The sequence below is a fragment of the Trichechus manatus genome, unplaced genomic scaffold (genome assembly GCF_000243295.1).
Source record: "Trichechus manatus latirostris isolate Lorelei unplaced genomic scaffold, TriManLat1.0 scaffold00007, whole genome shotgun sequence".
Classification (NCBI taxonomy): Eukaryota; Metazoa; Chordata; class Mammalia; order Sirenia; family Trichechidae; genus Trichechus; species Trichechus manatus.
In genome coordinates this window covers 10,255,654-10,272,905 of record NW_004443943.1, presented here as the reverse complement: position 1 = coordinate 10,272,905, position 17,252 = coordinate 10,255,654, and the positions used below count along the sequence as shown (strand labels likewise).

At 37.8% G+C, this 17,252-nt stretch overlaps 1 protein-coding gene across 16 annotated transcripts in view; it reads right to left on the bottom strand.

The window, feature by feature from the left end:
* Nucleotides 1-17,252, bottom strand: part of PCDH15 (protocadherin related 15) — an 803,588-nt gene that overhangs the window by 327,809 nt on the left and 458,527 nt on the right. For 15 of the 16 annotated variants that reach the window (XM_004369889.1, XM_004369890.1, XM_023739508.1 and 12 more), the window contains 2 exons: nt 16,993-17,186; nt 7,488-7,620 (listed from right to left, as the gene is read on the bottom strand). In XM_004369889.1, the coding sequence (XP_004369946.1) occupies nt 7,488-7,620; nt 16,993-17,186 (327 nt within the window). The remainder of the gene's footprint in view (nt 1-7,487; nt 7,621-16,992; nt 17,187-17,252) is intronic. The other variant, XM_004369887.2, reaches the window with a different exon arrangement.

Sequence of the window (17,252 nt, the reverse complement as noted above, 5' to 3'; positions counted from 1 at the left end):
ATGTTGTGGGGTTGTTAACCAATGTCATAAAACAATATGTGTACTACTGTTTCATGAGAAACTATTTGTTCTGTAAGCCTTCACCTGAAGTACGATAAAAAAAAAATTAAAAAAAAGATACATTAGGACTTATTTTCGTGCTCTCTCTTTTATTTTTCCATTAAAATCCCCAACATTTCCTTAATATTAATACCTCCATCTCCATATAATTTTGTTTCCCATATAATTTAATATTAAATGAACAATAAAACCAAACTCTCTAGGAACCTGGCGAAAAGTAACAACATAAACGTAGATGTTGCCGCAGAGGCACAGAAAAAATCTGTTAAGGCCAATCAAAATTTTGGTAGCCATATGAAACCAGTGGAATGAAATGGAAATAACTTTGTTTTGGAAATTAAGAGGACCAAATCAACTGATCTTAGTTATCAGTTACTTTCTATGGGGTTCTCTTTCCACATCTGGAAAATGAGTGTCACGTGTTTGATTATTTTTATGTCCTTCATAATACAAATTTTCTACAGAATCTTCACTTTTACTTTAGCAGGATTTGAGTGCAACGCTGTTAGTATTCAAATGGCATTTGAGTGAGATGTCACTATGCCTTGTACCACCTTATCTGATGCTGAGAATTGATGCCAGGTTTTGTCTGACTCAAGTCACATTAAAATCCTTCCTAACCTGAATTCTGAATTCTTCTAATCCTTAATTCTAATTCTGAATTCTCACATCAGCAATTCCTTCTCACGTCCATAGTCAAAATAATATGTCAGTTCATGTTTCTTAATGATTTTTACAACAAGTGACAGTTATCGATAATGTATGTAGTATAACTTGAAGCTGCATATTCAAAGAGTCAGACTTCCTTGGTCAAACATGCTTTGGTTAGTATCTTAGGCTGGGTTCTCCAGAGAAGCAAAACCAGTGAAACATCTCTCTCTATGTATAGAGAGAGAGAGACAGAGAGAGAGAGAGAGATTTATCTGAAGGAAATGGCTCATGCGGTTGTACAGTTTGGCAAGTCTCAAGTCCGTGGGTCAGGTGTCAGGCTAGAGTCAAACTGGAAGCTTCTCCTGACTCACAGAGCTACAGGAGCTGACAAACCCAAGACTGGAAGGTCAGAGTAAACTGCTAGCTCACAGGCTGTGGAGGCTGACAAATCCCAAGAGCTGGAAGGTACATGATGATGATGAGCCAGACACAGGACCCAGAGCAAACAAAAGCCAGCAAGCTTTTCCAGAACGTCCATCTATACTGGATGCAAGCCATACCCCAAAGAAACTCTGCTTATAGCTCATTGCCTGATCACATCAGATCATATTATGAAAGTGGCTACATTATATCACAAAATGGAGGATACCAATATCATTACATAACTGCCAAACTACATCACTACATAACTGCCAAAATACATCATTACATGTCTGACAAACTACATCATTACATAACTGTGAAACCACTGAGAATCATGGCCCAGCCAAGTTGACACACAACCTTAACCATCACAGTCCACTACTTGTCAACTTAGCACATGTACACATCTCCTTAAACCATATACAATCTCTAAACAAAGACAATTACAAAGTCATACTTGCACCTAACATGATACAACTAGCATGCACACAATTGAAAATGCACTAGCCTGGTTTACATCTTATATTTTGTAAGTGAAGAAAACAAAAATATTTGATGCACACATAAAAGGAAGGACTATTCACAAAAATTACAATCCTCATTTCTGTAACTGGTCACGGGGTCATGACTGGTATTTAGAACTACCTTCTTCTACCACCCATTCTGTATTCCCTTTGCCCTCAGTGAGCACCTCAGCTGGTTGTGGTTCTCTGCTTGGAGGGGTGACCCAAACCTTCATTCCTGAAGGGTCTGGGCCATTAGTAGTCATGTTGGAATTGGGTTGCTATAGCTTTCCATTGACTTTAATCACAGGGCATAGTGCTACTAAGAGAGGTCCTAAGGGATCTTCTGTATTCCATACATGCTCTTCTTTACCTCCATTATGTAATATCAATCTTCTATCTCCTTGGTAATCAGGATCAATCACACCAGCCAATACAGTAACTCCCTTCTTTGCCTGTTGATCCAGAGGCATGAGGACCCAAAGTGGCTGGGTGGCATTCTTAACTTCCAGTTCAATGGAATTATATTTTGTCTCCTGGTGGGAGCATTCTTCCCTTTGGAACTAAGACCTCTAGACCTGCTGAGCATAGGGTCACAGGGATAGGAAGCCAAAATTTTGTGAGTGGGTCGCTAGGGGTAATAGTGAGTGGTGCCACTCCTATTTCCACCTCTTGATCCCTGGACCCATGAATCCTGGTTATGGGAGAAACAGCAACCGTATATTAGATGCTAGTTTAGAGCATATACAGCTTCCTGGAGAACACTGCCCAATCCTGCAAGGTATTGCCACAAAGCTGGCACCATAATTGTGTCTTTAGAAGGCCATTCCAATGTTGGTCCCATATGCCAGTTGCTTCAGGATGATGGGGAACATAGTAAGATGAGTGAATTCCATGAGCATGGGTTCATTGCCACATTTCATTTGCTGTGAAGTGAGACCCTTGATCCAAGAGAATGCTGTGCAGGATAATATGATGGTGGATAAGGCATTCCACAAGCCCAAGGAGAGTAATTTTGGCAGAAGCATTATGTACAGGGAAAGCAAATCCATATCCAGAGTAAGTGTCCATCCCAGTGAGAACAAAATGCTGCCCTTTCCATGATGGGAGTAGTCCAACATAATCAACCTGCCACCAGGTTGCTGGCTGATCACCTCAAGGAATTGGGCCATACTGGGGACTCAGTGTTGGCCTCTGCTGCTGGCAGATTGGGCACTCAACAGTGGCTGTAGCAAAGCCAGCTTTGGCAAGTGGAAGTCCATGTTGCTGAGCCCATGAATAACCTTCATCCCTGCCACCATGGCCACTTTGTTCATGAGCTCATTGGGCAATGACGGGAGGGGCTGGGGAAAAAGGATGACTGGTTTCCACAGAATGCGTCATTGTATCCACTTGATTGATAAAATCCTCCTCTACCAAGCTTACCGTTTGGTGAACATTCACATGAGACATAGATATCTTCCCTTCTTTGGCTCTTCAGAGAATTTCTATCTACATACCTCTTCCTCACACCTCCTTGTCTCCAATTTTCCAATCATATTCCTTAAAGTCCCTGATCATCCAGACAAACCATTGGCCATAGCCCATGAATCAGTACACAGTCGCACATCCAGCCATTTCACCATCTAAGCAAAGTTAACAACCAGGTGCACTGCTCAACATTCTGCCCATTGGGAGGATTTTGTATTACCACCATCCTTCAGGGAGGTACCAGAAAGGGGCGGTACTACTGCCGCTGTCCACTTTCAAGTGGTGCCTGCATATCGCACAGAACCACCTGTAAACCAGGCACGAGTTTTCTCTTTTTCAGTCAACTGATCATAAGGAACTCCCCATGAGGCCATAGGTGCAGACTGGGAGATGCAAGGTAATGTGACAGAAGTGGAGATCATGGGCATTTGGGCCACTTCCTCATGCACCTTACTTGTACCTTCAGGTCTTGCTCAGGCCTGATGTTGTATATACCATGTCCGTGTAATGATGGAGTGCTGCTGTGTATGTCCAACTTTAAGGTTCTGTGGGTTAGACAACACCCAGCTCATGATGGACAGCTCAGGCCACATGGTGACTTGGTGGCCCACGGTTAAGTTTTCGGTCTCTACTAAGGCCCAGTAACAAGCCCGAAGCTGTTTCTCAAAAAGAGAGTAGTTATCTGCAGAGCATGGCAGGGCTTTTCTCCAAAATCCTAAAGGTATGCACTGTGATTCACCAATAGGGGCCTGCCAAGACTCCAAACATCATCTCTATCTGCCCCCAGCACTTCAAGCATAATTAGATCACATGGGATCACATGGCCCAAGTGGCAAAGCAGCCTGCACAGCAGCCTGAACCTGTTGCAGAGCCTTCTCTTGTTCTGGGCCCCACTCAAAACTAGCAGCTTTTTGAGTCACTTGATAAATAATCCACAATAGCACACCCAAATGAGGGATATGCTGCCTCCAAAATCCAACGAGGCCCACCAGGCATTGTGCCTCCTTTTTAGTTGTGGGAGGGGGCCAGATGCAATAACTTATCCTTCACCTTAGAAGGAATATCTTGACATGACCCACACCACTGGACTCAGAAATTTCACTGAAGTGAAAGGTGCCTGAATTTTTGTCAGATTAATTTCCCACTTTCCCACCTTCTAGTACACAAATATTTTACCAGTAAGTCCAAAGTCATTGACGCTACTTCCTTACTAGGTCCAATCAGCCTAATTTCATCAATTTTATCAACTAGTGTTATGGATTGAATTGTATCCCCCCAAAATATCTGTCAACTTGGCTAGGCCATGATTCCCAGTATTGTGTAATTGTCCACCATTTTGTCTTCTGATGTGATTTTCCTCTGTGTTGTAAATCCTGCCTCTATGATGTTAATGAGGCAAGAGTAGAGGCAGTTATGTTAATGAGGCAGAACTCAATCTACCAGATTAGGTTGTGTCTTAAGTAAATCTCATTTGAGATATAAAAGAGAGAAGCGAGCAGAGAGACAAGGGGACCTCATACCACCAAGAAAGTAGTGCCAGGAGCAGAGTGCATCTTTGGACCTGAGATCCCTGCACTGAGTAGCTCTTAAACCAGGGTAAGATTGATGATAAGGAACTTCCTCCAGAGCCAACAGAGAGAGAAAGCCTTCCCCTGGAGCTGACGCCCTGAATTTGGACTTCTAGCCTACTAGATTGTGAGAGAATAAACTTGCGTTTGGTAAAGCCATCCACTTGTGGTATTTCTGTTATAGCAGCACTAGATAACTAAGACAGAATTTCATACCGAAAGTGGGGTGCTGCTCTAACAAATACCTAAAATGCGGAAGCAGTTTTGAAACTGTGAATGGTTAGAAGCTGGAAGAGTTTCAAAGTGCAGAATAGTAAAAGCCTAGATTGCCTTGAAGAAGCTGTTGGTGGAATTATGGATGTCAGACAATTATGGTGAGGACTCAAAAGGAAATGAGGAGAGCTGTTACACTGCTGATGGTGTAGATGGCAAGAAGGAGCATCAGAGAAATGGTAGCAGTAGAGAAAAGGCAGTAGCAGCAGAATCAAGAGACCAGCAAGAGATGGCGCTAGAGCCAACCCATGTAGCTAGAGAGCTGAGTGCCTTTGTGCAGGAGGCTTTCTGATGGAGTGGGGTACCTCAGAGCACTTGTCAGTGGAGCTAGGCTTGCCAATCCACAGAGCAAGAGAACTGAGTGCCTTCTGGTGGAAGTTTACTGGCGGAGTAGGGTGCCTACAGGCACTTTTCGGTGGAGCTGAAAAGGTTTGGAACACTTGCCCCAGCAAGGCAGATGTGGGCAGTGAGGCCCCAAGGGCCAAGAGGCCAAGGAACCAGTAAGCAAAAGCTGAAGAGATAAGGAACACAGGAAGCTGAGCTGCCTGCCTCAGTCTCAAAGGGTGGAGTTGTCACTCAGATGGACTAGGAGAATGGGGTCCCAAAGCCCAGGGAGCAGAGTTGCCATTCCTGTGGGTCTGGAAGGCAGAGCTGAAGCCCAGGGCTGAGGGGCCTCCATGCAGAATCTGGAGAGTGTGGTCAATACCTATACCTAGAGTCTGGAGGGCAGGGCCATTGTGTCAATGGTTTCACAGAACAGAGTATTATTTTCAAGCCTTGAGGCTAATGTAAAGTGTTCTGTGACTTGCTTCATGGCTGTTATTCCTTCTTTCCAACCAATTTCTGCCGTTTGTAATAGAAATGTCTAGCTTGTGCTTGTTCCACCATTGTACTTTGGAAGCAGATAACTTGTGTTCTAGATTTCACAGATGAAGAGGAATTTTTGGATTTTGGACATGGAGTTGAATTAAGACCTTTACTATGAAATAATGGGGTGCATATGTTATACATATGGCAATGACATGAATTTTGGGGGGCCAAAGGTGGAATGTTATTGATTGAACTGTGTCCCCCAAAAATATGTGTCAATTTGGCTAGGCCATGATTCCAAGTATTATGTGATTGCCCACCGTTTTGTCTTCTGATGTAATTTTCCTATGTGTTGTAAATCCTGCCTCTATGATATTAATGAGGCAAGAGCAGAGGCAGTTATGTTAATGAGGCAGAACTCAATGTACCAGATTAGGTTGTGTCTTAAGTCAATCTCGTTTGAGATATAAAAGAGAGAAGTGAGCAGAGAGACAGAGGGACCTCATACCACCAAGAAAGTAGTGCCAGGAGCAGAGCGCATCCTTTGGACGTGAGATCCCTGCACTTAGAAGCTCCTAGACCAGAGGAAGATTGATGACAAGGACCTTCCTCCAGAGCTGATAGAGAGAGAAAGCCTTCCCCAGGAGCTATCACCCTGAATTCAGACTTCTAGCCTACCAGACTGTGAAAGAATAAACTTGTGTTTGTTAAAGCCATCCACTTTTGGTATTTCTGTTACAGCAGCACTAGATAACCAAGACCACCACTGTGATGTCTTGTGGAAGGGAAAGGTGATCAAGGTCCCTGTGGACTAAATTATGACAGGGCTGGAGATCTGATATATCTCTGAGGTAGGACAGTGAAGGTATGCCGCTGGCCTTGCCAGCTGAAGGCAAACTGCTTCTGGTGTTCCTTTGAAACCAGAATTGAGAAAAAGGCATGGGCTGATTAATAGCTTCATACCAGGTACCAGCAGATGTATTAATTTGTTTAAGCAGTAAAACCATATCGGGAACAGCAGCTTCTTTGACAATGTATGTAGTACAACTTGAAGATGCATATTCAAAGAGATAGCCTTCCCTTCCCAAATATGCTTTGGTTAGGGATATATAAATAGTAAAGAGCAAGCTTTCATTTTGCAAGTAACTTGTATGCCCATGAATCTTGTGCTGTTAATGGAAACATCAGCTAAACCTATACCCATCATCTGAAAGAATAAAGTGATGCACAGCAATTACAGGATTTGTCCACAGCCACAGACTTAAGTATAGTCTGTTTCAGAATCAGAATGCCCACCATCAGCCTTTCAGTCTAAGATTATTTGCCCTATACAACACTGAAGCAGAATTAAATCTTGCTGAAGCAAAGAAACCCAAGGCAGAAAGTAATAGTCACCTGCAGACTTTTTGGATGCAAAGTACTAAATACTCAAGCACATGTTTCCAATACTTTCATTTTCTCCTGTAATGATTTGCAGCTAATCCCTGCCTGCCAAACATTAGTTCTTCAATTGTGGCAATCAATAAAATAGATAAGCCATGAAAACCTTCCATCCATATTACCCCTGCTTTCTTTTCCACATGGAATTCTCATTCACTATCGTGTAAACATAACAACAGCAACATAGTGTAAACAGCTATGCAAGTTTTTTCTATATATGAACAAATATAAAGTCTGTAATCTTCAAGGGTGTTGCTATAGAATTTCATATATATACCAAGAAGCATACCTGTAGATTTAATAAAACAGCACCAATCCTCATGGCTTCACTGATTTCAAGGCTATACATCAGCTGTGGGAAGCGGGGAGGGCTTTGGTTATTTGGAGGAAGCACTTCAATGTACACAGTGCAGATGGAGTGCCTGCAGAGAAAGAGAAGTGAACAAAATGAGTAAAATCTATGTTGCATTTAACAATGGACTGCTATCACTATTCAGTTGTTCAGTTTACAAGACAGGAAATTTCAAATTTTTATAGAAAATAATAATTCAGAGTGAAAGGATAGAAAAATAAAAGCTACTACTAAAAAATAATGTTCTTTATGAAACTATCTTAGTAAAAGGAAAGAAATTAGCTCCAGTACTGAGATTAATAGTGCAAATTGAACAGGAATAGCTGTACAAATAAAGCTCATAAATTAACTTCCCTTGATTTCTGACTTTATTTTTTAATGCTTCTCTAATAGCAAAAAACATTCTACAAACATATGGTAATATGAGCTGTCCTGGGGCTTTCTGCCTATTAAACCAGTAGAGGGAGTATTGATTAAAATAACACACAAAGCAAAATATGAGCTGTGTTCTGTTGCTAACATCAATGGCATAACGTCAATGCATGTCAGAAGTCAGGATCATAAAATAACCCTTGTATGGAATAGTTGCAAACAAAACTAAATACATATATTTAAAATTTTCTTTTAAAAGTATAATATGAAAAGCTAGCTGTTAGATTTAAAGTTAATAGTGAATTTTTCGAGGGATAAGAAGATACTCTATTATTATAAGAAGGGAAATATTTGCGCTGATGTATCGATTTGTTCGATATCTCTGAACTCTGAAATTTCTTAACACAATGAAAGCTGAAGAAGCAAGACATTCAAAGTTTTAAAGAAGAGAAACTATTTAAAATATATTCATAAAACCTGGAAATTTACAAAGCTAATGTCCTCTCGCTTGAAGCACTTATAGATACATAACACTTTTATGCAAACACACCAACGCTCCCTGAGTTATATGCTTTAACATCATCCTAACAAAATCACGATGCTTTTATTCAAAACATATTTGTTATGATTTTAATTTGGAGACTAGAGTCTTCTTAAAATAGTCACAAGCCATTTTTATTAAGTAGCCTCAATTAAAAGATATAGTCTTCAAAAATATTTTTCTGATATCATTATACTACTTACATTCTACTTTTAGAAAAGCTTTTGAGAGAACTGCAGATTGTGGGCACTGAGAATTGGTTTTATAGTATATCACCTTATAATACTTCTGAATCCAAGTTGTTTCTGGGCATATCCATATTAGACAGTATGATACCTATACAATATTAAGCATCTCTATAAACTGCAGTGACTTTAAAGAATTTCGTATTTCATTTATCACAGCGTTGTTCTAAAACAAAGTTATTTTAAATTAAAATCTCTTAGACTTGGTGGTTTGAATCCACCCAGGAGCTCTGAGGAAGAAACACCTGCTTCTGTAAAGATTACAGCCAACAAAACACTATGGGACAGCTCTACTCTATCACGTGGCATCACTATGAGTTGGAATTGACTCAACAGCACCTAACAACACCACAACCAACAGACTTTTATAATCAATTAAAATAACTGTAACCATTCCTGCTTCTAATTTTTATCGCCTTATTATTAAAATTTGCCAATAAAATTAATCAAAATCTAATAGCTTTTCTTTGCTTTTTTTAAATAATTGTTTTAAACAACTGAAACTTTAAGAGTGGAAAGTCTAGAGTAAATTAAAATAAATTGTAAAATATTCCATATGAACTTATAGGTATTAGTCTTATAATGGCTAGAAGTAAAAGAAAAATATGATGGGAAAAAATAAAAGGAAGGTAAAAATTTAACATGCATTACAGAGTCTCAATTACCATGTTGTGGGAACAAAGGAATCGTCATTTTGTGCTAAATCTATAATCCTCCTAGACTGATGATCTTGTGCTAACAGCACATCAAAAATGCACTATACCTCCAATATTACCTTGAAGATGCTAGATTCTTTTAGCATGTCTTATTCATCAAGTTATTCAAATATTTTATAAATCTGTTCTATTCCATGTTGGTAACAACCCTAGCTGAGTGGTTGAGCATGGAATTTAAACCCAGATGACCCTGTGTTAGAACCTTGATACTATCCCTGTGTGATCTTCAGAAAATTTCTCTGAACTTCAGTATTTTCACTTGTTAAATGAAAATAATAATACCATCTCTTTTAAAGGGTTATCATGAGAATTAAATGAGACTATAAGCGCTCTGCTGCTAACCAAAAGATCAGCGGTTGGAACCTACGAGCGCGCTACAGGAGAAAAGACCTCGAGACCTGCTCCTTTAAAGATTACAGCCTAGGAAACCCTATGGGGCAGTTATACTCTATCCTATGGGGTCAATATGAGCTGGAATTGACTCAGTGGCACCCAACAACAACAATAAACATATATGAATATGAACATAATTAATGTTGATAAGTGTTCAAAATATGGCTTTTAATTTTGTTGTATGAAATGCGACTAATAAATTTGCACTTATCCTATTCATATAGTCTAATATTTTAAACATTCAATTACATCCTTTTACTTTTCTAGACTAAGACATATGGGCAAGGTACTTCTTCCACTCCCCACAGTGGAGTGTGATGGAGTCAGGGTTTGAACATGTTGAATCAGACAGAATCTCTTGGGGAGGAATCTAAGAATCTATATTTTCCACAGATTTATAAGGTTTTTACTTAACCACCCTAGATTTTGAAAACCACTGCCTCAGAAGCTTGAATGGAGAGTATAATATAGAGATGAATCTGCTTTTTAAATAAGCAGCCCAGGGGATTGCTTTACAAACTACCCTAACGCTCTTTTCAATAGCCCTGGAGGCAAGAGATTCCCTAACTAATTAACATTTTTTGACCTGGATCACGCCCCTTTTCCAATTTCATACATTTTCATCAGTTAGACCCTTTCAGCTTTTAATATTCATTAGAGCTTCAGCTTATTGGTTCCGGAATACCTTATAAGGTCTTTACAACAGTATCAGTCTTTGTGGGTCATTAAAATCTAGTTTACACTAAACCAGTTATACTTTGGGTATTTCCTTATTCTTCCCCTTTGACTATTTTTCCATTTTAGAGGATTAAAATAAGAACTATTTCCACCCACAATCCTACAATAAGGGCCTCTAACTTGCGTGAAGCACTTGTGAATTTGCCACAGGGAATAAAACTTTAGAATGCTCAACCAAAAAGGACCTCGGCACAAGGCAGAGGACAGAGAACAACTATGTCCCAACACAGCCATCATCTTCATCTGACCTTACTCCTTTCCTTTCTCTGTCTTTTCTCACAAAAATTCAAATGACAAAATTACTAATTATTTTCTTTTTCTAGGATTTGGATGCTAGAGTTATTTGGGGAAGATTATCTTTCAAGGTCTCGCCATTTTTCATCCTCAACACCCTAGCACTTCCCTACAATGTGCTTAAATAAGTACCAACCTTCTTGAGGGTTACTGCCTTTTAAAATGCTATCTCCATTTTATCCCTGATATCAGCATTGTGTCAGAGTTAGCTTTCCTAAAATTGAATACCAATAGCATTAACAATAAGATGATAGCATTAGTGTAGTAATAAATAGTAGTAATTCAATAGCATCAGTTAAGCACACAATAACATAGAGCGGTCACTAGATAAATAATAATTTTTTTATGTATTTTGTATTTACATTTAATAGTCCTAAGTGCATAAAACTGAGCATCTATATAATACCAATTTTATTTTTCTAATATAGTCAGCTTGATGCAGATAAATCTCCAATTCTAAAAATGAAAATCATAAAGCTTTTCTTTTTTCATTTGGCAATGAAGTTCAAAGTAGAATAAGAAACGTAATGTATTTTCTCAGATAATCTTGAGATTTTAAAAGAACCTAGAACCCATCAAATTTAACTGTCTCATTTTACAAAAGAAGATTAGAAAGTCAGAAAGTTTAAGCAATTGACTCAGGTTAAATGTTAATTAGCAACAGCAGACAAAACTAAAAGAAAGGCTTCTGGATTTTAAATCTGTTTACCCTTTCTCCCAACATCTCACAAGAATAGATGTGAGAAGTAAATTGGAAAATTTTCACTAATCTGAAGCGTATGTTTCCGTATGTGAGTATAAAACGCCCCGGCATGTAATGAAGCATATTATCCTAGAGGAAACCATAAATTATTTCAGGTCTTGGACTCAGGCTATGATGTAACAATTAATTTTAATTTTTATTCCAAGAACGAAGCTTCTGCCGTAGCATTTATTGCAAGAATAAAATAAAATACGAATACAGACTAGTTTGGGAAGATACATTAAAGTTGCTTTAACCTGGAAAATGGTGTAATTTAAAAAAAACAAAGAGTCAAATGTTTCTGAGAATAGTATTCAGTAGTAATGAGATAATTTTACTGGCTTGTAGAGGATGTGCACTCTGTTTTGTAATTTGCTATTAATGTGCAAGTATGTGCTACAAGGTGCCTGTGTATAGCTCTACAATCTACCTTATTTCTAGGATGGTTATAAATGTTAATATTGGTTTCTTTAAAAAAGAAAAACATAACCAAACCCATTGCCATCGAGTCAATTTTGACTCATAGCTACCTTATAATGATCTTACAGGACAGAGTAGAACTGCCCCACAGGGTTTCCAAGGAGTGGCTGGTGAATTCAAACTGTAGACCTTTTGGTTAGCAGCTGAGCTCTTCCCTAGTAGACTTGAAAATAGAGGAATTACCTTCTTCTGTTTCCCATAGTTCTCACCAACATTATGCTAGAAAAGCTACAGTTAGAGTGCAACATTCATAGGCTCTATTTCTTTATTTTGGATGTACGTAGAGGGATCTATAGAAGCAAAGACTTTGGATTTAAAACACTGAAAGGTTGGAGAAAACTTCTCAGGGGAAATTCCAAGGCAGACTTTAACGCAAGTTGTATTTATGTGTTAAAACATAGGGCATTGCAGGCAGAAGAAAAAGCGTGTGCAAATTCACAGAGCAATAAACAAGGAATTATAGTTTTAATAGGACTAAAAAGAAGAATATAAATAGGGTTGTAGTAGGAGTTAAGATACAGTGCTGAGCAAGGGCCAGATCATTCTGGCACTCATATATTGATTTAAACTTTACAACAATGGGAATTGATTAATAGATTTTAATCAGGGCAGTGTTATGATCAGATGTGCCAAGCCATACATCCTCCCCACAACACCTTGTGCTCTTTCATGTCTCCATAAGTTTGCTCTTGTTATTCCCTCTGCTTGGAAATCCCATTCTGATTCCTATCCAACTGGTGAACCCACAAATTTTTTAGGTCAACATCAAGCATGAGTTTTGTTTTTTTTTTCGCCTGTAGTTTTTCTCATCCACACATATCCCTTGTATAATAGATGATTCATTTACTTGAGCAACCCCTATATCATGTATTTATCTACTACTGCAAGTCTAAGTTTACACATACCTCCATATGAATGCCATGAGGACAGAGATGTTCTCTTAGATCTTCACGCCCTCCCTGAGAGACTAAGATTTGTGGGAACTCAGGACATTTTTCTTAAATGAATGAATAATAAAATACCCCCATTATTTATTAGTGTTAAATACTTCATGTAAATTTCTTTAAAAGAATATACATATTCATATACATATACTCAGAATGGAAAAATTAATTTTATTTTGAGAAGCGATTCTTTTATCTTGTGCTAGTTAGGTACAGCCTTGGATTCTATGAAAAAAAACGTTGGGAATCACAAAAAAGTATGAAATGCCAGACTTCAATCATGTTATCATGTTTTTAATTTTATTGGGGGCAGGGATTGTCTTTTAATCTCTATATCTTCATAAATACCTAATAGTACTTTATTCATATTTGGATTAAATATTTACACAATTAATTGAATGAAATAAGTAAAAGACCTACACACACCACTTGAGTATATTATATGCCAAAATATCTTATGACATTTTTAGTCTTTTGGTTTTTATCTGTCCTCTTATGCTTACCAAAGACTAAAAGCAAACAAACAAAAAAATTGTTATGATTTATCCACACTCTCAATCTCTGAATTTTTCGTAGTTTTCCTAAACAGTAACAAATACATAAATAGTTCATTCATGTAGGTTTTATCTGGAGAGTCAGTGTCATTTAAATTTATGAACTGAAGTTGTCAATATGAAAAGAAAAATATAGAAAATGGTCCACATCCTGAATGGTGCTCTATAATTTTTGTTGTATTTTATTGAATTAGGTTTATATGTCATGGTTGCTGCTAGGTCAATATGTAAAGTATATAGCAGTTATCACAATCTATACTGTTATGTTCATAATGTAAATAATATTTTCCTTCCAAAGGAAATACTGAAAGCAAAGCATCACAACTCTTCAGCTCATTCATCAACTCAATTTGAAAGATTAATTTCCTACTAGAAAATAGCAAATGTCATTATCCTACAGCAACCATGACATCCCAGCAGGTAGAATGGAGGTATATGGGTTTTATTCTTGCAGGTTCCACTTGATGTTTGACCAAGCATTATAAAGTGATCTTTCAGTGTCCAAGCCATTGTCTACAAGGAAAACAGTGAGTTTAGGTCAACTAAATGCATGGTGGCACTGAAAAGACCTATATACTCAGATTCTGAAGATGGCACTTTTTTTCCTGGAGTGGAATGCAATTTTATTCAAGTAAAAACCTATTATTGTACTGACTATCATAGGTAGCAGCATATCTATGCAAATCATTGATATGACTTGTAAATAAGAACTGAGCAAGAAGTGGATAATAACATCTCAATCATTAAACAATCAAAAAACTGATAAATCATGTAAATCATAATAGGTAAGCATGTGTAGTCAGACTTGATTTAGAATCAAATTATCTTTGATTAAAAAAATAGTAAAAGATAAATTGATGAATATTAAGAGGTTTTAATGAAAGTTTAAATTAAGAAAAAGGGTACTTTTAACCTTCTTTACCATTATTAGTATTGCTTTAAGCAAGTTTAGTAGTTTTTCTCCAGAATAGTAATTACAAAAGGTAAAGAATATTAAACACAGTGGGGGAGAAAGTTATGAAATGCAATAGCCCTGAGTTCAAGTTACCGTTCTACCACATAATTACTGAGGGACCTAAGCAAGCCAATTACCCTATTTCAGCCTTAGATTCCTGTCTGCAAAAATAAGCATAATGATGCAAAATTTAAAATGTTTTTAAGATTGAAAATGATGTTTATAAAGTAGCTTGCATAGTGCCTGGTCCTTGTGCATGCTCAACAAATGGTACCAATCATCTTTAACTGCTTTTCAGAATGGCCCAGCATGAACGGAGCTATTTATTTAAAATTTATTCAAATGTATTTGACTCTTATTTTAGATTCTGTAACAACTCAATATATAAAAATATTTTATATATTTCTTCACAAGAAACAGCCCTTAATTGTTTTCTCAGGTTCAAGTATGCACATCTATTTGATTTTTGAATATATTTACTATAGTCATATCCAACTAAACGTGTCTGAAATTGAACTCATCCCTTTCACACAAATCATGTTCACAGTCTTGGAATCATCACCACTCAGTCATCCTAGACAAAAACCTGGAAGTTCTTCTTGACAAGTCCATCTCCCTGATCATTATACAACTTTGCAATGTAACATGTGTCCTCTCTGTCACCTTCTCTACATTGTTCCTAACATGCCCAGTTCAAGTCGTCAGCAACATCTCTCTCTCCTAAAATCTTTCTATGGTGGTGTTCTACCTAACTTTTTGACTTCCACTTTTGTCCCTATCAAATCCATCTTCCATATGGACATCTGAGTGACTTTCCAGAAACTGACATCTTCTCACATGTCTTTCCAATTTAAAGTCCTTGCTCAAAGACTTCCTTCACTGACTGGTTAAAGTCTAAGCATCTTAGCAAAATATACTAGAATTCCAGTGATATGGCCCTTGAGTCTCTTGCCCCTCCTTGGGATCACAGTTTATGCACTAGTAACACTGAGTAGCTTGTGATCATCCACAAACACCAGGATATCTCAGACGTCTTAGGCTGTGTAAATAATGGCACATACTTTCTTCAACTGGGTAACTCTTACACGTTCTCCTAAACTCTTCTTGTTTAGGAAGCCTTCTCAGTACACCCACATTATAAGTGTCTTCATAAATGTTCCAGAGGACCCAGACTTTGCAGCTGGAATTGTAAATTGTCAGAAGGCCCATAGAAGGCATTTGATAGGAATCCATAAAACTTACAATTGCATATACCCTTTGATCTCAGTGCTGCCAATGTACTCTACTGATATACTTGCACACATTCAAAATGATGCATGTGTTCTGGAGCCGTGAAGGATGGATGAGCCTCTGAAACTCTTGCCCTGAGATAGTTAAAGATTTTTAAGATATTTAAAGATTTTTAAGCCTTAAACCAAAAATAACCCCTGAAGTCTTCTTAAAACTGAAAAATAGCTTAACTAGTAAAAAAGTTCTGCCTTGAGCATTATGCTCTTTTAAGAATGATCTATATGGGATCAAATGGATAACAGCAACTCAAAAGATTAGATAGGAATCTTAGGGGGCAGTGAGTTTATGTTAATGAGGGAGAAACAACTCAGAAAAGGAGGGTGAGAATGGTCGTACAACTCGAAGAATGTAATCTCTATCACTAAATTGAACATGTAGAAATTATTAAAAAAACAGATACATGTGTGATATTGTTTATTTCTTCATGGTCAGTAAAAGGAAGTGACTGAATAAATTGAAATGTCTCTCAATAACAGACTTCTTAAATAAACCGTATTACATCTAAGGAACATTATGGAGCTGTGAACAACAATTGAGAAAGTTATCCAATGTTCATATGGAAAGATCCCCAAGATACATTGTGAAGGAAAAAAAAAGAAAAGAAATCAAGGTGCAAGAGTGTGTTTATATTCATTATATTTTCTTGAAATGCATACACAAAACCTGGAAATAAATAAGAAATGAATAAAGGGTATATTGCAGGTGAGGAACTAGATAGGTTTGGTTTGAGTAGTTGGAAATCTTTATATATGTGATATGAATAAGCATCCAGACACTAGAGGTGGCTTCAAAATGATGAGACATTACTTGCCATTGGCAGATCTGTTAGTTTCTTTGAAGGAAAGAGCCCTTCTCTCACTGTTAGCAATCTTGCTTTGCAGTAATAAATTGGAAATATGCCTCTGATATTTCCCAGTTCCCACCTACCACAGAAACCTATATCCTCTGCAACTGTGAAATCATAGTTAATTATTTTGTGGTTTAATCTTGTCTTTATTGTCCTTTCCCCACAATTTAATCAAAAAGGAATATGCAGTTCCTGAGAATCTGGTCCCTCTGATTTTCTGATCTAATTTAGATGTTTAGAGGATAAAAGAATGCTTGCTGCGTTTCTTAAATTTAATTACGGGGTTAAATGGGAGTGATGAAAAGACAGCACTGGTTTTAACATAAATTACCTTCTCTCTGCAGGAGGAGCATTATCTGCTGCTTGGACAGTGAGCGCATAAGTCCTCCCGACTATCAAGTCCACCTCTGGAGCGATGGTGATAAGCCCTGTTGTTTTATTGATGATGAAGTCTCCCTGAGCCCCAACCAGGATTTCATATGTGATCTCCCCATTTGACCCTTCATCCGCGTCAATTGCAGTGAGCTGGAATTGAAAATCACAACATAAATCCTCTTGGGACTCAACCTTTCACCTTTGTGTCATTTTTCT